The 25,894-nt window shown below is 44.6% G+C and overlaps 1 protein-coding gene across 12 annotated transcripts in view; it reads right to left on the reverse strand.

Moving 5' to 3' along the window:
* LOC111842934 (striated muscle enriched protein kinase) overlaps nt 1-25,894 on the reverse strand; it is a 51,080-nt gene that overhangs the window by 17,000 nt on the left and 8,186 nt on the right. For 3 of the 12 annotated variants that reach the window (XM_023810073.2, XM_023810080.2, XM_072717034.1), the window contains exons 2-13: nt 18,795-18,890; nt 16,914-17,070; nt 9,860-11,352; nt 9,556-9,699; nt 9,064-9,246; nt 7,415-7,471; nt 4,365-4,546; nt 4,028-4,116; nt 3,650-3,825; nt 2,324-2,584; nt 1,781-1,939; nt 293-482 (exon numbers count right to left, since the gene is read on the reverse strand). In XM_023810073.2, coding sequence (XP_023665841.2) covers nt 293-482; nt 1,781-1,939; nt 2,324-2,584; nt 3,650-3,825; nt 4,028-4,116; nt 4,365-4,546; nt 7,415-7,471; nt 9,064-9,246; nt 9,556-9,699; nt 9,860-11,352; nt 16,914-17,070; nt 18,795-18,890 — 3,187 coding nt within the window. Of the gene's footprint in view, nt 1-292; nt 483-1,780; nt 1,940-2,323; nt 2,585-3,649; nt 3,826-4,027; nt 4,117-4,364; nt 4,547-7,414; nt 7,472-9,063; nt 9,247-9,555; nt 9,700-9,859; nt 11,445-16,913; nt 17,071-18,794; nt 18,891-19,254; nt 19,290-20,281; nt 20,350-22,977; nt 23,584-24,756; nt 24,810-25,894 lie in introns of those variants that run through there. The other 9 variants (XM_072717036.1, XM_023810074.2, XM_023810078.2 and 6 more) reach the window with 8 other exon arrangements.

Raw genomic sequence — 25,894 nt, forward strand, 5'->3', positions numbered from 1 at the left:
AATGGCAAACAGCATGAATACAGGGAACTAGGTATTTGGTTTTCTGCACGGAACAGTCTGTGTTTTTATGGGTGTTACCTGGGAAACAAAGAAACCCATGGAAGTATTAATTTGCCTACTGATGTATTACTTAACTTTAGGAAAAAGTTTCATGGCTGCAGGTATAGAACTCTGTTAAAAAGGCTGGTAGCACATTCATGGCAAGGCAGCAGTATGCATAATTACTTCCATTGTAGTTATTGTTCTAATAGTTATAATGGCAAAATGGGACAGGCATAAAACAGACGCCTACATTTGCGAGGAGATGGTGGGCCTGGGTTCCTGCACATACAGCTCAGCAGAACTCTCTGCCATCCCATGCGCGTTATACGCCACTGCTGTGTACAGACCCTCGTCGCTGCTGCTGGCATGCAGGATGAGCAGGGAGTGGCGGCCCTTGTCCTTCAGCATGCGCACGCTTTCACTGTCTGTAAGTGTGAGGTCTGGGGGGAGGGAGTGCATCAGTAGACAATACACCTCCCAGACAGGAGGGGAAATCACACAAATCTAATATACTGCAGTAATTTCATCAGAAATCACAGTGTAGCAACTGCACAGTGGGAAGAAGGGGGGAGTGTGGAACAAAATAGGGAAGTGTAGAACAGCATAGAAGAATGTGGAACAGAATAGGGGGAGCATGGAACAGAAAAGAATGTGAAAGAGAAGATAGAATAGGGGAATGTGGAACAGAATAGAGAAATTTGGAAAAAAAAGAGTGTGGAACAGAAGAGGGGAGCGTGGAACAGAAGAGGGAAGTGTGGAAAAGAAGAGGGGAGTGCAGAACAGAAGAGGGCAGTAGGAACAGGAGAGGATCATGGAACATAATAGAGGAGTGTGTAACAGAACAGAGGAGTATGGAACAAAAGAGGAGTGTGGAACAGAAAAGAGAATAGGACGGAATAGAGGAGTGTGGAACAAAAGACAGGAGCATAAAATAGAAGAGAGGAGTGCAGAACAGAACAGAGGAGCATGAAGACAAAATAGAGGCGTGTGGAACAGACTAGAGGAGTGTGGAACATTACAGGGGAGTATGGAATAGAATAGAGAAATTTGGAATAAAAGGAGTGTGGAACAGAAGACGGGAGCGTGGAACAGAAGAGGGAAGTGCTAATATAATGCCCATATTCAAACAAGGGGATAGAAGTAATCCAGCAAACTATAGGCCAATCAGTTTAACTAGCATTACTGGAAAAATAATGGAAGCTATAATCCAAGTGAAAATGGTAGATTACCTGGATGCAAATAACATTCTGAGGGATAGCTAACATGGATATAGGAGAGGTAGATCCTATTTAACGAATTTACTTGAGTTCTTTGAGGAAGCTACAAGAGAAATTGATAACAAAATCTGAGTTATTAGTTAAGTTCTCCCCAAACGAGCTTGATGGGCCGAATGGCCTCCTTTCGTTTGTAAATTTCTTATGTTCTTATAACAGAAGAGGGCAGTAGGAACAGGAGAGGATCATAATAGAGAAATGTGGAACAGAATAGGGGAGTATGGAACAAAAGAGGAGTGTGGAACAGAAAAGGAAAGTGCGGAATAGAAGAGGGGTGTGTGGAACAGAAAAGAGTATGGAACAGAATAGAGGAGTGCGGAACAAAAGAGGGGAGTATGGAACAGTAGGAACAGAAGAGAGGAGCATAAAATAGAAGAGAGGAGTGCAGAACAGAACAGAGGAGTGTGGAACAGGGTTCTGCTAGACTTGTCTGGTATTTGCCTGAATATTTGGCAACTCCTTACCAAAGTGCTTCCAGATGATGTTAGGGGATGGCGTTCCGCTGACCTTGCAGTCAAAGCGAGCCGTTCGGCCTTCCAGCACCTCCAGCACATCGAGCTTACGGGTGAACATCGGCTCGGTGGATGGGATCACTTTGAGGTAGGCGCTAGAAGTTAACTCCACTGGAATCATTAGCAGAAGAAAAGAGCCCATGATCTACTGAAGCATACAAATACGCTTCTTCAGATGCCACCCTGCACTTTTCCATGATGATGCTGAATGTGACTTCCATGCTGTTGTAATTCTTTGTAGGATTAAGCAATCTGTCTGAAGTCTGAGTGTCTCTGCTTTTTCTTCTGAATTCTAGCATGTGTGAAGTTATTAAATAAACAAAACTAGAAATAACTGCTATATGAATATGAATGCTGCTTTGATTTAAACAGATGTACCTGTATATGCTAAACTATCAACTGTCACAATCCTGACTGGCTTAGTGGTAAGTGAACATGAATAAAAATATGGATGGTGTCTGGAGGAGGTCTGTGCCAGGTAAGAGCAGCACTCACCCTTAGCAGTGCTCAGCTTGCAGGTGTACGTTCCACTGTCATCTTCATGGACGGAGTTGAGCAGCAGGCGGCATGTGCTACCATCAAAGTGCATCTTGCAATTGAGCAGCGCTGGTTGGATCAGCTTCCTATCTGACAGCCAGTCTACATCAACATCTGGGGAACCTGACATGTAGCACTCGAAGAGAGCAGTCTCCCCAGCCTTCACTGTCACATCTGTAATCTCACGGGTGATGGCTAGGCCTGAATCTACAGGGGGCACTGGGAGAGACAGTGTAGGTCATTTTGTTACAGTCTACACTGAGCAAGACATTGCAGGTCATTCTATTATGCTGTACACTGGATGAAAAAGTGCAGGTCATTCTGTTATGGTATTCAGTGGGGGAGACAGTGTAGGTCATTTCGTTGTGGGTCTTCATCAAGTGAAAAAGTGCAGGCCATTAGATGACAGTTTACAATGGGAAATACAGGGCAGGTCATTCTGTTATGGTCTATACCAGGTGAGACAGTGCAGGTATTTCTGTTACGTCTGCACCATGGAGATAATGCAAGTAATTCTGTTACACTCTGCACCGGGGAGGATTCTCCATTATAGTCCACAGTGGGAGAGAAACAGCATGACTTTAAAATGTGAAACAAGTTTGCAGATTGTTCTGGTAACTTGAATAAAGCTTCTTTAATTCACTTTAGTAAATCCTTGTCTCCTCAACTAAGTGATGGCTTCTTTTTATATGGCGTCCTTAGTTTCTCTTGTGTTACTATTATTGCATTTGTTCACTGCTGTTAGTTCATTTAAGCCCTGAGTTTCTGAGGAAAGCTCCAGCCCTGGCATTTGTGTGACATCAAAGTGGGAACCAGGGTCAGCCTCAGAGAGGCTTTGGATAAAATGTGTCATCCATATTTAATGGCTGCCAGGTCCAAAGTGTTTGAAAGCCCTGGGGGGTGCTCCATGGGGGCCCACTGGGAGGGAGGCAGCAGGTCCTGATTTAATCTTTTCAAATGAAGCCTTGTCAATGTGGCAGTATGCTGCCGCATGGCCGAAGTACATGAATATGATAAATATGTAACCACAACTAGTGTGAGTAAACAAAATGTGTAAATAAAAAGAATTACAGATTATTTTCTGTATAGTTTTCTGCATCATTAACTGTGCCTGCTGACTTATTGAGTCGTTATTGAGTCCAGCATGGAGGACTTAACATTCACAGAAGCAATAATGACGAAGGCGTAACGCATGAAGCCTTTTCTAATGGAAACATGAAACTTTCAGTACTGCTGACCAGTGATGCGAGCTAGGTGCAAGGGAGGTTCAGAGCATACTCTCACCTAAGACCTCCAGGTGGCAGTCACACTGCTTCATGCCGTACTCATTGACAATCTTGCAGGTGTACAGCCCTGTGTCAGTCTTCTGAGCTGCAGTTATTTGCATCTCAAAGCTGCCATCCTCTGCCTCCTGCAGAGTGTGCCGATTGGAGGCTTTTATCACCAGCCGGCCTCGTAGCCTGAAAACACAGACAGCGGATTTTAGGGGAGATCCATCAACAGAGAAAGTGTGCAAGTGTATTCAGAGAAAAATATGCTTTAAGCTCTTTGGATGGAGAATCAAAAGCTCATGAATTTTCCCCCTCTCTGGAAGGTGTTTCATTCCCAATCAATTGTCTACTGCAGAAGATAAAACTAACTGTGTAAGGCTGAGGAACCCACCAATAGATCAACGGTTTGGGCTGTCCCTGCACGCAAACTCTCATGGTGATATCATCCCCCTCGGTCCCCACCTGGTCGTTTAGGGTTACCTGTCAGACATGTATGTGGGATGAAGAAATAAGCCACACGATTCTGCTGTATATGAAGCCTATTTGCTAAATGAAGTTATCGGTGAAAAGATAACTAACCCTAACCTGACCCAGATTCAGCAGGGGTTCATAAGCATCTACAAATCAAAATTCAAGCCTAGTTGTTTTGCCATTTAAAGGCTTTGGGACACATTTTCTCACTGCCTTAGAAACGAGGGCATGAGAGCATGAGGCTGCACCCCCTTTACCTGGAATGACGGGGCTTCCCTGAATGCTACGTCCACCGCCCGCCTGGACTCAGGCCCCCGACATGACCCTCCCTCTGCCTCCATGCCCTCCTCCAATGGGCTTAGACGTTCTTCATTGGATGTGATGGCACTGCTGAGGTCTGAGGGAACACCATGGACTCTTTGCTGGTCTTCTGCAGGCTCTGTCAGGTAGCAGGGAGTCAAACTATGGCTAGGCAGGGAGTCAGACTTTGACTCTCAGACATACAGACTGTGACTCTATCAGATAAACAGACAGACTGTGAATTTCTATTAGACAGGTAGACTGTGACTCTCAATTAGACCGGCAGATAGTACCCTTCTATCTACAGGCAGTAGGGACTCTATCAGACAGACTGTGACTCTCTTTTAGACAGGCACTGTGATTCTATTAGAAAGACAGACAGTGACTATCAAACAGGCAGACAATGAATCTTTATCAGACAGACAGATAGGGACTATCAGACAGAGACTCTATATCAGATAGACAGACTGTGATTATCAGACAGGCAGACAGTTACTCTTTATCAGACAGACAGACAGTGAATCTCTATCAGACAGACAGACAGTGAATCTCTATCAGACAGACAAGAATTATGCAGAAGCAAACAGCAACTTATGGACTTGTTTAAGAAATGCAAAATTACAATTCGTGCTTCTAAGAGTTTAAACTTTTGTCTTCCAAAACCATACGTGCAAGGGTTAAACTTTAGATTCATTCAAATCTAAATCAGGTGAACAAACACAAGAGTTCAGATGAAGTCTTGCAGTCCTAAATCACAGATGATTAAGAAAATTCCCAGGAAATATGGGCACAGCTCTTCCTGGCCTGAAGGGGCAGCAATACTGAGAAAACAACATCTGGCCAGGTTCCCAATTTTAATGTACAAACCCAACACGCTTCAGGGTGGTCATTGAGCAAGTCAAGGGACAATGATGTGACAATCTGACTATTAGCAAGAACAAAGAGTTCTACATCACTTAAGAAAGAGAAAAACAAAAATAGAACCAAAGTATATCGGCGAACAACAAAGGAGTGTAAGCTTCACACACAGGCATGTGCACACAAGGTGCATAGAAGGTGAGAAGTGGGCAACTGTCTGTTTGAAAACGTGAGGGGCGGGGAGGACCAGGCACGTCCAGCCCATCCCAGACAAAACATCTTAAAAGGCACTAAATGATATTAAATAGATCTGAGAGCTACTCAGCATTTCAGGTTCACTTGCTGTTTGAAAAGGCCTGATGCAGATTTAGTCCAATGAGTGTACAGAAATTACTCTAACTGCAAGGCGTTTCCTGTAAGCATCAGACAGTGTGAGCCGGTGAGCAGTAAACAGTGAATGGTGAGCAGTGAACAGTGAGAAGCAATGAATGAATGGTAAACAGTGAGTAGTAAACTGCAAATAGTCAGCACTGAGCAGTAGTGAACAGTGATATGAACTTACCTAGCCCTACATCCCTGTCCTGCTCGTGTCTGAACACCAGATACTCATGTATGGCTCCATGGTGTGTCAAACTTCAGTTACATCTCTGTGAACTTTCCAGTGGCAGCACAAGTGACCCAAAGTGGGGCTGGAAGTTTGTGCAGCAGAGTCCCACCCCCACCCCTCCCCCTCTCCCTCACCACCACCACCCCCTTGCTCACCCAAACACAGAAAAGGGCATTCTTATGCTATTGTGGAATTTCTCACTACAGCAGCTAACAGAGGAGCCCTCTATTGCACAGTTTACTGTGTTTCCTGCCTCTCTATTTATTAGGACAAGCCTGTACTCTGCAGACTTTATAGTGAGACCTGGCCAGCAGTCTGCTGGATTAGCACTAAAAGTAAGCGAGCTCAGCGTAAATAACAAGCAGAGTGCATCATTCAGGGGGTCACAATGTCAATATGCTAAGGACCCTGCGGCCTGAGAGCGCACGGAGCTGGGGGAAGCCAACATCAATTGCATGGCGAGATGGGAAACCGGCTACAAGTGAGAAGCCCTATAAATACACTGGTATCTGGTGCCCTAATAAGGTAAAGCATCCCCTTCCCTGCTGTGTGGTGAGGCCGTGGTAAGGCTGTGCATAGACCCTGCGGAATGACGGCCTAGCAACTTCTGCAAGGTCCTGCCGACACAGTGCGCAGATACAACTCATTGCAAATGCAGTTCAGTAAACATGCAACTCCACGCAGACACAGGTCAGCAAACAAGTAGCTCAGTGCAGACGCAGCTTAGCAGAGATGCAGCTCAGTGCTGTACATCTGCAGACGTTTATTACTTGCAAAAGTTAAGAAATAAGGATTTGGCTTGTATTTTCAGCTCATTTTCAAATAACAGTATGTTTAATTGACACAGACGAAAATGGTATTTTCCATCATATTATCATTAACTGATAACATAATGATAAAATATGACTGTTCCCCTGGGTGATCTGTCACATCACAGGGTCATGTCATGCCCATTGACTATGCTGGCTAATATACACTCACCTAAAGGATTATTAGGAACACCTGTTCAATTTCTCATTAATGCAATTATCGAATCAACCAATCACATGGCAGTTGCTTCAATGCATTTAGGGGTGTGGTCCTGGTCAAGACAATCTCCTGAACTCCAAACTCAATGTCAGAATGGGAAAGAAAGGTGATTTAAGCAATTTTGAGCGTGGCATGGTTGTTGGTGCCAGACGGGCCGGTCTGAGTATTTCACAATCTGCTCAGTTACTGGGATTTTCATGCACAACCATTTCTAGGGTTTACAAAGAATGGTGTGCAAAGGGAAAAACATCCAGTATGCGGCAGTCCTGTGGGCGAAAATGCCTTGTTGATGCTAGAGGTCAGAGGAGAATGGGCCGACTGATTCAAGCTGATAGAAGAGCAACTTTGACTGAAATAACCACTCGTTACAACCGAGGTATGCAGCAAAGCATTTGTGAAGCCACAACACGCACAACCTTGAGGCGGATGGGCTACAACAGCAGAAGACCCCACCGGGTACCACTCATCTCCACTACAAATAGGAAAAAGAGACTACAATTTGCACAAGCTCACCAAAATTGGACAGTTGAAGACTGGAAAAATGTTGCCTGGTCTGATGAGTCTCGATTTCTGTTGAGACATTCAAATGGTAGAGTCAGAATTTGGCGTAAACAGAATGAGAACATGGATCCATCATGCCTTGTTACCACTGTGCAGGCTGGTGGTGGTGGTGTAATGGTGTGGGGGATGTTTTCTTGGCACACTTTAGGCCCCTTAGTGCCAATTGGGCATCGTTTAAATGCCACGGCCTACCTGAGCATTGTTTCTGACCATGTCCATCCCTTTATGACCACCATGTACCCATCCTCTGATGGCTACTGCCAGCAGGATAATGCACCATGTAACAAAGCTTGAATCATTACAAATTGGTTTCTTGAACATGACAATGAGTTCACTGTACTAAAATGGCCCCCACAGTCACCAGATCTCAACCCAATAGAGCATCTTTGTGATGTGGTGGAATGGGAGCTTCGTGCCCTGGATGTGCATCCCACAAATCTCCATCAACTGCAAGATGCTATCCTATCAATATGGGCCAACATTTCTAAAGAATGCTTTCAGCACCTTGTTGAATCAATGCCACGTAGAATTAAGGCAGTTCTGAAGGCGAAAGGGGGTCAAACACCGTATTAGTATGATGTTTCTAATAATCCTTTAGGTGAGTGTATACTAGCTTAGTTTAACCAATGTATTTTCGCTCTCAGCACCTCGCTGAATGTGACTCCCTGGGCCAGCATAGCTGCTCTGCAACCCTCTCTGTCATCTTGGACTCATTTCTATCAGTTGCTATCATTTTTGTCTAGAAGGCAAATTACACTTTGACACATACAAGAAGTACCCACATAAAATCAAAGTCAGCTATACTGCCCACAAAAGCAAAACACAGTATTGACACTAACACTGTTTTTTGACTGTCCACCCAAATGTGTACCAGGTAGGTAAATAATATTTTCTTCAAAACTGCATATAGCTGAACAAAACCATTTTGTCAAAAGACAAAACAGAGCCTAAGAGACCCAGTTTCAGTCATAACTCAGTATTGATAAAATATGAGGTTACAGTGTTCTGTCTTTGTATGCAGTATAGACAACAAACAACATATGTTTTTGTTATTTAATACATCACTGTGCAGTTTTAACGGTGTGATCTGCATTGATATGGTAATTATCAGCAGAGTTAGAGCTGTGATAGATGAGAATGGTTGTAACAGGAGGCTGATGGATAGGCATGAGGAGACCAGACCAGACCAGACACATTGTAGATGAAGCCCCGAAACTCACGTCACTGCTATTATATAATGGACATGGAATGACACAGTGGCTTCACATGTGTAAAGCATTTGTCCATGTACACAGTGACCTTTTACCTCTTGGTTGCCTACTGTCTCTAGTAACTAATATTCACATACTTTGACATTGACTTTGCTATGATGAAGTCTGTTGAATCTGTTTTAGCTAAACGGAGAGGCCATTCACTTATTCGCAGGTGATGTGGCAGGTTTCACACCATGAGCGGTTCGATGAAAGTGATTTAGCATTTTAAAATCTTCTCCATGAGGTATCCAACATTCATCACATATAGGTTAACTGGAAAACCATTCATGCTCTTTTCATTCTGCATGTTCCCGTATCTTCCCCTTTCATCCTTGAATTTCCACTCACCTGATTTGATAAAGAGCATAGCGCTGCAGGATGTCCGACCTGTGCAGTTGGCAGCCATCACTGTGTATGACCCGACATGGCTGGCATTCAGCTGCTCAATCACCAGTGAGTGTCTGTTCCCCTCCATCCTGATCGAGTGCATAGGGCTGTTCTTTATCTCCGTGTTACCCTTCCACCAGGTCACTGGGGTAAAACACATAAACATTTGATCTCTCTTAGCAATCCTGCTCCAGTACTCTCCCATTCTGTGAAGTTTGACAGCTCAACCCTTTACAGAGCACGCTTATTACTGGATTAAAATGTTTTATGCTTAAATATATGTTTAGAGCTGAACCCTTAAAAAGTACTTGCCTGAGAATGGCACCTAAAAGCTAGAGGAATTGTTCTCATAAAATCATATTAACCAAGAAAGTCTTGATTGAGTGCTAACCCTATCCTTAATATAACCCAAACTGTCTAAACACTGGAGCAGAAAGGGGAGTGGTCACTTGCCTTCTGGCAAAGGGATACCAGTAATAATGCACTTCAAGACCACCTCTGAGCCAGCCGACACCACGGTGTCCTGCAGAGGGGACTCGAACATGGGGGCCTCCATGGTGTCCTCCCCTCCTGACTCATATAAGACATCCATGGAATCTGCATGAAGGCCTCAGATGATGTGGGGTGATGGGTAATCTGAAATGTCTATACAACTGTGATGCTTCACTGTAATAATGAACTAATGGATTGATAAATTCAGACATATAAGTAGAGCTTCAAAGCAGAAAACTGAAAGGAAAAATGTTAGAATGGTCACCTGTATCAGGAGACAATGGCTTGGCATGGTGGACCTTCCCCATGCCTGTCCAGGACCTCCATCCCTCAGTAACTTCAGCTTTCTCTACCTGGTTTTTTAACATGAGAACATCCTCTTTCATAGGATCTTCTTCCACAATGATAATAGGGATGGAAAGCCTGTGAGCTAGAGATGCAGGTATTAGCTGTGCCTCCCTCGTCTCTTCCTTTGACATTGGGCTAGTGGTTGAAGAGACAGAGCGTAAAAGCCTTGGGGGTTTTGGTGGTGGCTGAGTGGGACGCTCTTCAACATGGGGAGGCTCTGTCTGAACAAGTGATTTTACTTGGGTCTGGTCCACCTTGGGTATGGATGGCTGCACCTTCCTGGGGGGTGACTTTTCTTTTGGTGGTTGAGAAGGTGTCTGATCTTTGGATGTGTGTGACATCTCTGTTGATGCCTCCTTGACTGGGATGCTTCTTTGTATCTGCCTTGAGGAACGCTGCCCAGGGAGCTCAGCAAGTGGCTTGCTTTCAGAGGAGTTTGACTTCTCCCCAAGCCTACTCACTGTTATGCTGATCACTGAAGATTTCATTGTGTCTGGTCTATGGTTTGATTCTTGTTGAGGATTCAACTGGCTCTGATGCAGTCGTCCTTCAGGAGATGACGGTGATTTTTGCACTAATGACTCTGTGAGTTGCTCTCCCTGCTCCTGCTGCCATTGGATGCGTTCTCTGTCTTGCAGTTTCTGTAGGACCTGGGGCGGGATGGGCTCCAGCTTTCTCAAAGGTTGCCGTCCATGTTGGTGCACCTGCTCTGTGGAAAAGGACTTTTTCATATGGGATTTCCCCATCAGGTTCTTGATTCGCTGGAGCTCCTGTGTGAACTTGTTCTCAATCTCCTGGACCTTCTGGGAGTAATGGGACCTATCCTCCAGGGAAGCAGCCCTCTGGCGGAAACTAGACCGCCGTTCTGCAGCATCAGCTTTCAGTGTCTCTCGCAGGTCCTCTCTGGAGTTTTCTCTGGAAATCCTCAACCGGCTTCCCCCATCGTCTGAGTCAATGGATGCGGCCTGGTTGAATCCAGCCCAAGAGCGCCCAGAGATGGAGCCTTCAGTGTGGTCAGTGCTCCTTCTCCTTTCCTCGAAGACTCGTACCTTCTCAAAAATTTTGGAACTGGGTCTACCCACTTTAGCCAAGGGCCAGTGAGTCTGGTCCTTCCAGGAGCCCTCACTGATGGGAGTCTGAGGACGGGAGTCTTGGGCACCAGACTGAGATGCTGCTGAGGCTTGGGACTGCTTGATCGTCTCCTCAAAGTCTCCTGACACTATGTCTTGGTAATTAGTTGGTATGAGAGTGACAGCTTTTTTGCGTTCAGAGGGGGATCTGGCAGGGATCATCCCAAAACGGATTGGCAAGGGAGCAGCAGCTGTACGCTGGCTAATTTGGGGAGGGGACAGAGTGGGAGGTGGGTGGACTTGGGTCTTAACTTCACTTAGAGTGTCTTCCGACTGGCTCCTGGAAAAGGTGTTTAAAGGAAATGTCCTGTCAGGGTAAAGGTCTGTCATGGGAGGGAGCCCAGCTGGTTGGCCCAGTTTGGAGTTATGTGCCTGGGGAGTAAGCAAACGGGGTGGTTTTCTAAAGCCTCTCTCTCTGGGTATCTGAGTGAGGGACAAACCCTAAATACTGAGTGAATATGGGTTAGGGAAGCAAAACGAACCTACAGCTGATACCAGCAAATTATAATGGAAACAATTAAACAAGGTCAAGGAGGTCTTGGTCTTTTGATTGAGTGTAATCAGTAGGTCCCCATGTGAATACTGATCTCGTATCAAATACAGCTCACTATAAAGCAGGGTAAAGTGTGCAGAATAACACAAATATGGGAATGGAACTCATAAATGATTGCTGAAGAAATAACATGATGAGGTCAAACTATATCCTTCAAACTCTACCGAACTGGATTGTGGGAAACCAGCACATACCGTATGGAAGGACATCCAGGAAAAGCACAAGCACAGAGTAATCAGTGTGGAATTACTGGGGCAGATGCACTGAGGAATGTAAACTGCTAGGACTGGCAGGAGGACAGAGTCCAGATGGGCCACACTCAACTGCAGCACCGCCAAAACAGATAAAACCCACATGCACAAACACATGCAAGAAGAGGGCTTGAGCCCAGACACAGAAGACATGCATGAGAAGCCGCAGAAACCAATCCAAACCACCGACCAAATGTGGACAATTTAGATTCAGCATGCCGCTCTGACTGCTGAATCTCTAAGTCTGTGTGTATTCATTGATGCGTCGGTCAGACATGGACAAGGGTGGGGGGCGAGGGAAAGCTTGACAGGCATTCATAATATGAAAACATGTGATTCCCTTTACATCTAAGAAGGATATTTTGACCCATGGCTGTCTCAATGACATAGAGACTATGACATAATAAATAAAAAAGCTGACAACAAGCAGATGAAGAAACATGGCCCAAAACAATAAGAGATGCAGGGAAAATATATAGTCTCGATATTCCAAAAAACAAATTTAATTATAAAAACATGATCTAATTTGGGCTGATTTGAAGGTTTAAGCAGTGGAGGTAGATGAGATGTGGGGGTGTGTGTTGTGTGGAATGTGTCTACAGCTGGCCCTGGAGATAACACAGGCATTACGCTAAATTGACCAAGAAAACTGAGGAATAAGAACTACTGAATCAAATGTTGCAATTAGAGAATACTGCGTCAAAGAAAAATAACATTACAGTATTGTAAATATTCCTTTTTTTGATCACATTTAACTTTAATAGTCTGTAACTAAAAATATGCAGCAGTAGATCCAGTCTGTTTGGATAATGTGAGTACTGTGGAGTACACAGGTTTCTAGGTTGCATCAGATAATAACTGGAGTGCCGCAAGGCTCTGGCCTTGGCCCCTTTCTCTTCTCCTTCTACACTTACTCTTTAGGTCTAGTCGCACAGCTTTTCCTACCATTACTACACAGATAACATCTGACTTTAAATCACCTTTCCCTCACAGGAAATGAGTCTTGGCTCAGATTTCCACATGCCTCACCGACATCACAATCTGAATGAGGGAATAGCATATCCAGCTGAACCTTTGAAAGGCTGAGCTTCCTGTTTCCTGTCTCCATCAAAGTCTACCTGAAACCTAGGGGTAATGATAGATGACCAGCTACCTACTGCTGACCAGCTTTGCTGCAGCGCTGTTCCAGTCTTGTGGATTTACTGTGTATGTAATATCATGGAGGTCAGATTTTATCAGAATATGCAGCTCAGCTCCTAGTACAGGCTGTTATCATCCCATTATTTGATTACTGTTACTCTTTACTGACAAGCATGGGCTCTGAATCCATTGCAGTTGATTAAAAGTGCAGAAGCATGTTACTTTTCATTGGCTCCCGATATGCGAAAACCAATCCCACCTGGAGCTCCCTCCACCATGTGAGAAGAAATGAGTTATGCATCCACATCAAGTCACCAAAGTCTCTTCTCAAACCTGCATGAAACACCTCAAAACCCATCTTTTCTGGGAAGAGCTCACCCAGTTCATCCAGTCACCAACCTGCTGTGGCTTCATCTGGAATGCCCTGCTTTTGGTTTCTAGGCATGTGTGGATGCTTTTGCATTTTGCACTTGTCTAGTAGAAACCCAGTTCATCATATAGGAATAGCTCTTCTCTTAGGCACTTACAATGTCTTGTGATGTATTGTATTGCACTTGCTAATCTCATTGGAAGCCTAGCTGCACTTGTAAATAAATAAATGTAAATGCTAATACAGTGGTACATCAGTTCTCCAACTCATTAGAACTCGAATTTCTTAAAAGTCAAACCAACCAGTTCAAAAAAAAAATTACTTAGAACTCGATTTGAATCTCAGAAGTCGAACCGTAAACGCCGATCTAAGATAACTTGTAGGCGCAGGGAAATGAGTCACGTCTCTCAACGGAAACAAAGGGTAATGCTTCAGTCTCAGCCTCGCATTCACTGTGATTGCATCGTGCATAATTACACTAGCTGAATACATATATTTAGACAGTAAAAATACATTTAGACAATGATAGACAGTAACAGTAATTATATTATTATATAATAAAATACATTTAAAAACAATGATTTCTTATTATACTCTGCGATGGGCTGGCCCCCCATCCAGGGTTGTTCCCTGCCTCGTGCCCATTGCTTCCGGGATAGGCTCCGGACCCCCTGCGACCCATTAGGATAAGCGGCTTGGAAAATGGATGGATGGATTTCTTATTAATTATTGTAATACAGGTATTAATAATAAACCATTAATACATTTAATAATAATAATATTGTTGTGCTGAGCGGGGATGGAACGGAGACAAAGGCGCAGACGTCAGGGTATCGGGGAATACGGGGTTTAATTACATGTAAGGCAGGCAGAACGCAGACGGACAGTACAATGACCGGACTGGGGAAACAAACTGAAACGCGGACTAAACACAGAGGACTAATGACAACAACCAGAAACAGCTGATCACACTGGAATTATACACAAGGTTAACGAGGGGGCGTGGCACACGGAAGGAGCGGACAATTGGGGCAGGACACATTGTTTTTTTTTTTATTTTACACATTGTTTGGATACATTTATTTTCTTACTTTACAAATTACTTTTTGATAAATGTGCTTAGATGTGTTTACTACAGTATATGCTCTTCTTGTTTTATCCTGTTCATTTTGTGTTTAAATGCTTAAAAAAAAACATATGAAGGGGTAATTTTTTGGGGCTGGGAACCAATTAATTGGTTTTCCATTATTTCTTATGGGGAAAATTCGATCAGAACTCAAATTTTTTAGGATTCCATCCGGAGTTCTGAACGGATTAAGTTTGAGTTCTGAGGTACCACTGTAATGCTAATCATGACCGCAGAAGTGGACGATTAAATTTAAACTGACCAATTATTACTGATCAATAATTGTGCGGCAGAGACAGGGGAGGAAAGGAGACAATGGCTTGTTTAATGTGCTGTCATTAAGGTGGTGATCACTGTGCATGGCCACCTTACATCACGATTTGATGTCTGTTTATTTGCTAAAGGCTAAACAGGGTGAATGGAAAGAAAGAAACATGGTTTGTGTGTAGGTATGTAACCATACACTCAACTCACGATTCGATACGATTCACAATTCTAAGTTCACGATACGATTTTCTCACAATTTTTTAACAGAATTAGCTGCAGACAAATTTATTCAAAAATATTTCTTTATCTTTTTAAACTGTGCAAAACGTGTCCTCTTCTTAACAGTGCAACTGAAATTGAATAAAATTCTGTTTAAAAAAAATCCCAAATCAAAATAAAAAAAAAAAAATCTTCAAATAAATAAATGGTAACGCTTTACATTAACTGCACCTTCATAATGCTTTTATATTGCATTCATAAAACGTTCAGTACACCTTCATAATGTATTCATTAAGTATTCAGAAATCATTCATAAACATCATGCATGTATACCTTTACATCCTAACATCCCTTAACAGCTGTAATATACATTAATAACAAACATTATATAATAATAACAAACATTATAATTGTATAATCATGTAATGTTTGTTATTAATATATACTCAGCAAAAAAAGAAACGTCCCTTTTTCAGGACTGTGTATTTCAACAATAATGTTGTAAAAATCCAAATAACTTTACAGATCTTCATTGTAAAGGGTTTAAACAATGTTTTCCATGCATGTTCAATTAACCATAATCAATTAATTAACATGCACCTGTGGAATGGTCGTTAAGACCTTAACAGCTTACAGAAAGTAGGCATTTAAGGTCACAGTTCTAAAAACGCAGGCCACTAAAGAGACTTGTCTACCGACTGTGAAAAACACCCAAAGAAAGATGCCCAGGGTCCCTGCTCATCTGCGTGAACGTGCATTAGGCATGTTGCAGGGAGGCATGAGGACTGCTGATGTGGCTAGGGTAAATTGCCATGTCCGCACTGTGAGACGCCTAAGACAGCGCTACAGGGAGGCAGGAAGGACAGCTGATCATCCTCGCAGTGGAAGACCACGTGTAACAACACCTGCACAGGATCGATACATCCGAATATCACACCTGCGTGACAGGTACAGGATGGCCACAACAACTGCCTGAGTCACACCAGGAACACACAATCCCTCCATCAGTGCTCAGACTGTCCGCAATAGGCTGAGAGAGGCTGGACTCAGGGCTTGTGTGTTCCTGGTGTGACTTGGGCAGTTGTTGTGGCCATCCTGTACCTGTCACGTAGGTGTGATATTCGGATGTGCATGTTAATTAATTGATTATGGTTAATTGAACATGCATGGAAAACATTGTTTAGACCCTTTACAATGAAGATCTGTAAAGTTATTTGGATTTTTACAACATTATTGTTGAAATACACAGTCCTGAAAAAGGGATGTTTCTTTTTTTGCTGAGTATATATTAAAGCTGTTAAGGGATGTTAGGATGTTAAAGTGTACTTGCATGCTGCTAATGAATGTTCTATAAATGCATAATGAATGCATTATGAAGGTGTACTTAATATAAAGCATTACCAAATAAACTACGGCTTGCATGTGCAGCTTTTTAGCGTGGTTTCCCCTTTTAAGTAAAGCACCGTGAGGTACTCATAAAGTAGTGATTCATTTTCCACATCAGCTGGTCTAAATCGTCATACATTTCCTTCGATTTTTAACCGATTCGCAATTCATTGTTACATGTCTATCTGTGTGTGCCCGGCTGTGTTATGTCCAGGGTCTGCTGTTGCCTGTCCAGTAATTTGTGTTGGGAGCATTATGTTTGAGGTGTGATGTTTTTGTACCTTAGGGCCAGTGAGTTGGTGGGGTGTCTTTTTTTTTAATGTTGTGACATTAGCGGTCATAGAGTGGCACAGAAAAGGTCCTTCCTCTGTAGAGGCTGAACGTGCTGCTGTAGTGGTCGCTAGCTACAGACACGCTCTCCTCAGACCCCCACACCGGGCAAGCCAAATTGGCACGGGATGCTCGGATCAGCGGCTCCACGCCCAGGTGCCTGACATGGCCCCCTGGCACCTCTTGCGGCTTCGCTTGCCTGCCAGCTCTCAGGGGGTCCTGCAGCCCCGGTGCTCTTGAACCCAAAGCTGGCGCCTCCTCTTCCTCCACCACTGTGTCCTGACCGGGACTCCAGCCGTCTGTGCGAATTCCCCTACTCGGACCTGACTCAGCAAGGACGCTCCTCACTCCTTCACCTGAAATTATGAAAAAGCCATCAAAGACTGGGCCTCCGAAGGCTCACAGGAAAACTGTGTTTATATGAGGGAGCAGGCTGAGTTGTGGATAGGAGTACAATTATGTCCACAGGCATTAAATCTGTGGCATTGAGTCTGCCACAGAGGGCAGCACTGTACCGGATAAGCACTATACCGGACTGCTGATCTGCAAAGCCCCTGGCAATGTGACATCATCAGCAGGGGGGGACAGATGCTCAACTGACATATCACAGAGGAGTGGCCCAAGTGCCAAGCTCACCGAACAGGCCACTGCTTGGCACAGTGTTTTTGTTGCTTGAATGTGGAAAGGTTTCAAGGAGCAGGGCAGAAGGTTAGGAGTAAATCCTAGGCCACCAAAAGTAACAGTACTGGACGGCAAAGCTGGAAAAACTGGCATGGAGGCGCATTCCCCGTCAACAGGGGGCAGGCAAACACCCCTGTCTGTCAGTAAGAGGCTCCCATGGTGACTAAAATTACATGAATTTTTAAATGATCACAGTCGAGAACGGCTAATTAATCTCCCCCTCGATACACCACACTGTGCCAGCTAGGGGCAGCCAAGACAGCCACCCAGCTTGCTCTTTGGGCTGCAGGCTTCATTGAGCAACATGTTGTTCTTGGCAGTACCCAGTCGCTAGTAGGAGTGAGAGGAACCCACCTGCTGGAAGCCAAATTAGGATCTCCGGTTTTCAGTGATGAGCCTTTTATATCAGTCCTACTGTTTCATGGTTTAGCCAACCCAGTTATGAAGAGCAGTTTGTGGCTTCACCCTTTATATACCTGTAAACACTTGTACAGCAGGAGAAGCTGGGAAAGTGTTGCTCCATCTATGATTTCATGCACAGATGGTTTTAGGTTTCGGTGCCTTATCAGGGGCAGGGCTTCATGTCTCATTCCTCTCCATAGCAACTGGGTTCTGATAGACGCAGACGGTAGCAGAGTATTTAAGACAATGCGTTATTTATACTCGCTGACAAACTGCGCTGAGCTGTGGTCGACTAGCAAAACACTACGGGGCACTTGACCAACGTTCAGCCAGAAACATCTCCTGACTGCATCCCCTGCACTGTCCCTGTGTCTTTGTGTCCACTTGGGCAAGGTGGCCTAAGTCAGTGGCTTAAAGTAGCAGCAGTGTGTGAGAGAGAGAAAGACGCTGGATGGATTTAAAAGCTTCTTCCCCAAGTAGTTTCAAGCCAAGCAAGAAAACAACCCAATGTACGACACTTCAGAAACAGCCGCATACTGGCCCTGTTGGATGCAGCCATCTGCATGAATATTTCTACATGTTAGCTAAGAAGGTTTTCAGCAATGCAACCATCCAGGATTTATTTCCTATGTCTGAACCTAGATAAATAAATAATACAACAATGCAAAAATAATACAGCGGGGTGACAAATGTAAATGCAAAGCCATTACCTTAGCCATCTGTCATTGATTTATGGTTGCAAAAGATGAACGTCATCTCACGTTAAGTGCAATCTGATCTAAATCATGGGAAGAACATTTGAAGACCATCATGGTGCTGATGACGCACAAGGAGAGGCCCCCTGCAGCTCACTGTTTTGGCAGCCCACCTCAGACTGTGTTCCTACTTCATGGTTTCAGTGGGGGTGGGACACCCTCCCCAGACCGCCAGCTGTGAGAACATGTCTAAATCACTGTGTGAGTACAGACCCCCGGCCATTCACCACAGAGTGGTTTACCTCTGCGGGGGGCCTGCTTTGCCTGCCCTCCAACCTCTCCCTTAGCCTCCATCGGGATGTGGGCCTCCGTGGTCTCATCTTCGGTGGTCTCTGAGTCTGGAAAGAGAGACAGGCAATGGGATCAGTGAGACAGACACAGGGGTGCCAGAGAGCAGCAAGGGAGCATGTCATGTGGATGACATTGAGAAACATAGGGTGAGATGGACACCAGAGAGAACATGAAACAGAGAGACGAGGTGATGCAGTGACGTACAGGGAAACACACCAAAATGTTTGGTGGTAAAAGACAGGGCGGGCAGAGGGCAGTTAAAAAGCAATGATGACATGAGCATGACCACTTAATCTTCATGTGTGTACCCATAAATTATGACTTTCACACGTGAGCTTTGTCATTCAATATCACTGAGGTAGAGAACGATGGATAGGACGAAGATCCAGAACACTCAATGAGGGCCTTTACCGTAACGCTGTTTCCTGCAGGAGCGGAAAACTTCGCTTCCATAGTGGTAGCAAGGAAAAGCAGACAGAAAAGCCCTGTTACTATGGGAACTGCTTGTACGCCTACTCACAGCCAATCAGCTGCAGCCAAACCGTGCAGCATGTCGAGCATCACCACAGCACTACTGATATGGCCTGGGACTGTTTGACGAGGCTACAGCAGTGCGTGTCTGCTGGGGCATGATCGTGGTTGTGTGGCAAGTTGCCATATTTACTCTCATGCTACACATACCAGAACCTTCTGAGTATATTCTGACACTTAAAAACAAGACAGGTTCGACACAGACACAATTAGAACTAATACTAACAACACAAATAACATGATCAAGAGAGAAAAATTTTCAACCAGTAATTTATTACAGTACAAGAAGCAAAAGAGCTTGCATAATATTTATAACGAGTTCAACATTTAACAGCAAGGAATGTGCAAATGGAGTTTGTGGTTAAGTTTCAGGATGCCTTGGTGACGGCTGGATATTTGTCACAATCACAAACCTTTGACTGGCTGGGTGGGGGGGTGCTGGGGGCATGAAACTTTCCACCCTCACAATAAAGAGAAAGAAGCAAGATGCTGGAAAGCAGAGTTCTCAGGATATGGCTATGACTCAGTGAGTCCAGCATTTATACAGCAGGACTATAGCTTCACCCATAAAGGAAGCATGCTTGGTTCTGAGAGATCTGAGTAACTGGCTCAACAGTGAGTGACCTGCTCTGGTGCACCCTGGGTCCCAGAATAATTCAAGGCACCCAGATGGTCTTGACCTATTTTGACAACATATTTTTCAGATTTAAGTCGGAAAGCCTTTGGGACATTGTGGGTGAATGCATAACTGATGACTGAAGTACAAGTGCTCCCTCTACTGGGATGATCGATTGGGCGCTCCCTTGACTGAGATGACTGAGGCATCCTTAAACTTGGGTGAATGGCAAACACATTGTTGCCTAGCAAATTCTCTGGAATGCCATTGTAGAATCTCTGCTATAATAACCTGTTATCTATAAACCCAAACACACCATGGGTAAACCGTCCAAAGGTTCGACTAGAGTGTCCAGGTTTCTGAAATGAGAAGACAAAAAATGTATTTAGTGATGGGCATGTACATGAAAGAATAAAGAGTATTACCAAGTATCACAGACATGCACTGTGCTATGACCATGCACAGGTTAAATGAACAGTGCCCCCTGATGTCTACAGAGGTAACTCTAGCACTAATTAGCAGTAGTGAAGGAGAGAAACTAGTATGTAGACTAAATCAAAACTCTCACACACATCTGTGAAACATCAGGAAGCAGCAGGAAGAGCCTGGAACAGCCAGGTCTATTGAGAATCCAGGATAGCTCACACTCAGATAGGCAGGGGTTCTCAGGGCAAGCTGGCCTGAGCCAATTCCAACTAATATATTGATGACAAGGATTAATGCATCCATATAGAGCACCCATGAAAATGATCACTACAATAATGTAAAGAGATTCCCCCATGGCTCAACCTTGTGGTGTTGGTTTTATTGCTGCGTGGTGAAAGGCTAAACCCAAGCAGACTAGTGGCCCACCCTGGGACAGCAAACGTGGATAGCGACTGGGGATAGCGACTGAAAACAGCGACCAGGGAGAGTAACTGGAGACACTGACAGGGAACTGGGGATGTTCAGGAGATCAACGAGCTTCACATATCTTTGGATGAATGGGGTCTCCACTCCACTCACCCCACATAAAGGGAGGAATATTTTTTATAGGATGACCATTTAATACAGGAATCAAATATACACATACACAACCCTCAACTTGAAGAAAGCAGCAGATCATATGACTGTCAACTTTGTAAACCAAATGCAGAGGCTCCTAAAGACCGCTGGGAGCCTGCATTAAGAGGACGGGACATGACGGCGGAAACCCAGCCTTACCGACTTGGTGAGTGACTGATGGCCTGCATTCTGACAGAGTGACCCGTATGTTGAACATCTCCAATCCCACCACTGTAAACAATCAACACCTTAATGGATGGTGACAATGACAGTGTATCTGTCTGTCTCCTTATGGGAGGATGATGATGGAGTTTGGGCCTTATGGTCAGGCTACTGGTTGCTCTCCTCTTAACCCATTTTAGTTAAACCATCTAGTTTACCAAAACCTTTAATTCATTGATCGTGTATTCACAGATCTATATACAGGAATTATGTTAAAACATGCAGAATACTCACACCTAAGGTTTAAAAATAATACTACAGTTTACTTTATATTATTAATTTATATTTACTTTATATTATTATCATGTTGTTAACATGCTAAAAATATAAAACTGAGTCCGAGTGTGATAAAAACTGTGTTAGGGTGACCTGTGTTTTATCGTTGCCTCAGCCGGACCAAGAAGCCTGTCGCCTTCTCACCCTTTGCTGGCCACCACATCCTCTCAGACCCAGACCTAATTACCTCCTCCACATTGCAGGCTTGCATTGACTGCACCTCTGTGGCCTGACCCACTCTTCCACATGTGAATTTTCTCCAACATCATTCTAACGGCTTCATGTCTGGATTGCAGGTTCCCCACCTCATCCTGTGCTCACTGTGCCCCTCATAACAATCTTTAAACTAGGGGTCACCAACATGGTGCCCGTGGGAACCAGGATGCCCCCAAGGACCACATGAGTCGCCCGCAGACCTGTTCTAAAAATAGCACAACTTACCAGTGAGCAGCATCTAACATTTCATTTTATCCTGTTGCTATTCTTCTTTTATCACATTTGCATTTATATAGATTTGAAAATGACAATTAAAATAATAAAAAAAGCATTTAAAACATGTTTATTATACTGAACAGATGTGCTATTTAAGAAGTGTGTATCAAACTGGTAGGCCTTCATAAGGCTCAGTACCTGTGAAGTAACTCTCAGTTTCAAAAAGGTTGGTGATCCCTGCTTTAGACCCTGACACAGATAACTAAAGAGTGCATCCCTACAAAACATAGACACAGTTTGTCACTGCTCCACTTCCACAGCCATTCACCCAGATCACACACAGCATAGCTTTTCTTCTAGGGACCAGACAGGTTTAACAGCTACCAAACTGGCCTTCTTAGTCTGCAGCTTTTGCGCTCTCTCTGTGATTCTGATTCTTTCCCTCCTGTCTTCCTAAAGAACTGCTCACGGTCTGACCTACTGCAGCAAATGAATCTGTACCACGAAGCCAGAAGCATGACCTGTGTGACATGCACAAAAGGGAGGTGGGCCAGGCAACAAGCATTAAAAAATAAGCATAAAGCAATAACCACAGCAACACAGTGAAGGCAGTGATAGACATGGCAAGACAATTTCCCTGACCCTGGCACAGTTGACTGGCTCAAAGGCACCATAACTTTTGTTTTCCTGAGCGCTTGGCATCATGGGATAGGGCAACTGGCTCCATAAGACCGCTCCTGTCTGATCCTGTCACTTCCTGTGCCTGTACCCCTCCTGGTACCCTGGGTGCCTTTTTGTGTCACGGTGACATTTTGGAGGGAGGTCAGTTTAGAGCCCACACTGGCAGCATTTTGTAAGTCAGGGGACACATGTGATGGTGTCCAGTCCGGCTGGCTGTAGCTCTGGCTTCCTATGCACATCTGCCCTGTATGGTTTGTGATGGCCACACGCCAGGCAACACAGATCATAAGCAAAGGGGACAAGGGTCAGAGTTCACAGACAGCTGTACTCACCTGGAGCCTCTTCTTTGACCAGATCTTCTTCATGGTTGTAACAGGTCCAGGTTCTATTTTTTCTTCCAGTGTGGGACAGAGAGATTTTTTTTTTTTTTTTTTTAAATGCACGGCCCTCCCGGCACATGGACTGGTGACCTCGTCTCTGTGGCAATGACACCCCTCATGCTAGACACTCACTGGTCCCGCGTTCAGGCAGCATCTCCGGCCAAAACTTCAATGAAAGACGTCAATGACAATGAAGCCAGAAAAGTTTGAATTTCCTAAGCTGTGGTTCATCCAGCGCTGGTGAAAAAGCAGCACGTGATAAACACAGGTGAACCGGTGATTTGCATCAGGGGCTTTGAGCGAACTGAGGGCCCCGACACTACCACAGCAGTCCCGCACACGATCGTTGGAACAAGGATCCGAATATCCGAATATCAGCCAGTGCAGTGGCTAGCAAGAGTGATGGAGACAGAGAAAGGGAGAGGAAGAGCGAGAGGGAGGCAGCGACAGCGAGGGAGAGAGGAGGGGGGGAGAGAGAGCTTTCACTGGTCTGCTTCCTCCAGAGAGAAAAAAGCTGTGAGTCAGCCAGACAGACAGACAGACAAACACACACACACACACACACACACTCTCACTGACCTGAGAGCTAAAATGTAGGTTGATCTCTCCTGTGCCTTTTATCATCCCCCACCTCTCCTAATTCTCCTAAAAGCCTAAGATTCTGCCTATACCCCACAGTAGACCATGGCTGAAGAGAGCTTCAGCTGTCAATTGGTGGGGATCGATACTGCCCCCACCAGGCAAAGCTGCGACACTGTAACAGCTGCTTAGTCTCCAAACAACTGCAGCAGTCTCTCACCTCTGAATGTTATCAGGAACAGTCCTCCCCCCAATCCTGAGGGACAGGAGTGAGTCTGGGACATTTCACAGCATTTTCTAATAGTGGGACCTGTTGCCGTGGTAATGGAGATGGTAACGAGCACACATCGAGTGGACATGGTGGCGATGTGAGCCCCCACCACCCCCCTGGTGCCAGGCCAGTGGGTCAGCTCGTATTACTGGAGGTCGCAGTGTTTACACACTGCTGGCTGAGGGGGTGGTGACTATACTGCGTCACCCTCCATTAACACGGCTCTCTAATTACACGCCTGTCATGCGTGTCAGAGTTCTAACACAAAGCACCTTAGTAAGTGCCAGCTGACATGTGGTCCTTTCACATGAAAGGGAGGACTTTTCCAGGTTTGCTGCTGGCTTGTTAGTCCTGCCGAGGGCGCTGTGCCTCATTTCCGGTTTATCATAAGCCATTAATCTTCTGTAAGTCGCTTTTGATAAAACCTTCAGATAAATGAGCTTATGTGTGTTGAGGTGGTTCAAGCTAGGTGCCATGAGACAGCGTGAACACGAGGATCCAAGTGTGATAAATAGCCTCCATCTGTAGTACAGGATGTGGAACAGCAAAAAAGCAGGATTTAATGGAGAAGAGCAGCCTCTGAGATGAGTGCGAGCAACATTTGCAGCAATTGCACAAGTCCCGAGCAGCTGCCTTTAGTATGGTGAATCTAGTGGGCAAGAGTGAGACTAGAACTGACATCATACAGAGCAGCATAGACACAGATGGCAACTGACAGACCTACACTGATACTACATTTGGAACAGCACAGACACACTCAGCCACAGACCAAATTCTTCAGAGATGCAGAGTGCCTGAGCATGGAAGGAAATGACTACAGTAGTAAACAAAGATGAGCACATTTTCACAACAGCTAGTAAGGGTTCAGACTATGCACTCACATGAAAGTTAAAGCTGACAAAGTTGATTCAGTCTATGTCTTGTTTTTCTGCAGATAGAAAATAAAATGTTACATATCTGACATCATTTATTATGTGCCCGCTGTGCTGTCAATCACAAGATGAAACAATGCTCATAAAACACCAGAACTTAATGACACCAAAGGCGCTGATTGGCTGAAATGCACATCACAGAGTTCTGACTCTTGACCGATCATAGTTTAGGTAGCTGAAGAAAATCAAGTCGGCTTAGAGGACAGGCATAATATAACGATAATTTTATGGCTCTGTTTATAAAATCCCATCTGTGCATTCTGGTTGAAATATGAGTCATCCTTGCAAACTGCCAGTAGTTTTTGTACTAGAAAGCTGAGATGTTACTTTCAGACTTAATCTAATCACATCTTGTGATCATCTTACTAACATTCTGATGAACACACAATACAGCTTTCCTATTGTAAATTTAAAGAAGTAATACTAATCTCAGGTTAAACAGCTTAAAATTATTTTTTGCCATTTAAACATCTCATCCAAGATGGCCATGAAATCACACCCATAAGGATACAAACCAGAAATGCCCCTCTCTCTGATGCAGACACCTAAGGATGACACTCCCTCTAAAGCAACTCCTAAGGACACAAACCGGACACGCTCCTGTCTCTGAAGCAGACCAGCAAAGACACAAACCAGACCACGCCCCTCCCTCTAAAGCAGGGGTGTCAAACTGCAGTCCTGGGGGGCCGGAGCCCTGTGTAGCTTAGTTCTTTCCCTGTTCCACCATAAATGATTCAGCTCAACAGCTATGTGATAATTAGCACAAGAAGTTGAATCAGGTGTGTTAAACGAGGGGAAACCCAAAAATGTGCAGGGCTCCGGCCCTCCAGGACTAGAGTCTGACACCTGTGCTCTAAAGCAACACTCAACTTGACACGCCCCTCTCTCTGACACAGACCCCTAAGGACAAAAATTGGACATGCCCCTCTCTCTGATGCAAGCCCATAAGGACACAAACCAGACACACCCCTCCCTCTAAAGCACTCCTAAGGACACAAACCACACACCCCCTCCTCTCTGACACAGACCCCTAAGGACACAAAACGGACACGCCCCTGTTTCTGATGTAGACCCCTAATCTCTAACA

Source organism: Paramormyrops kingsleyae, chromosome 1 (assembly GCF_048594095.1).
Source record: "Paramormyrops kingsleyae isolate MSU_618 chromosome 1, PKINGS_0.4, whole genome shotgun sequence".
Lineage (NCBI taxonomy): Eukaryota > Metazoa > Chordata > Actinopteri > Osteoglossiformes > Mormyridae > Paramormyrops > Paramormyrops kingsleyae.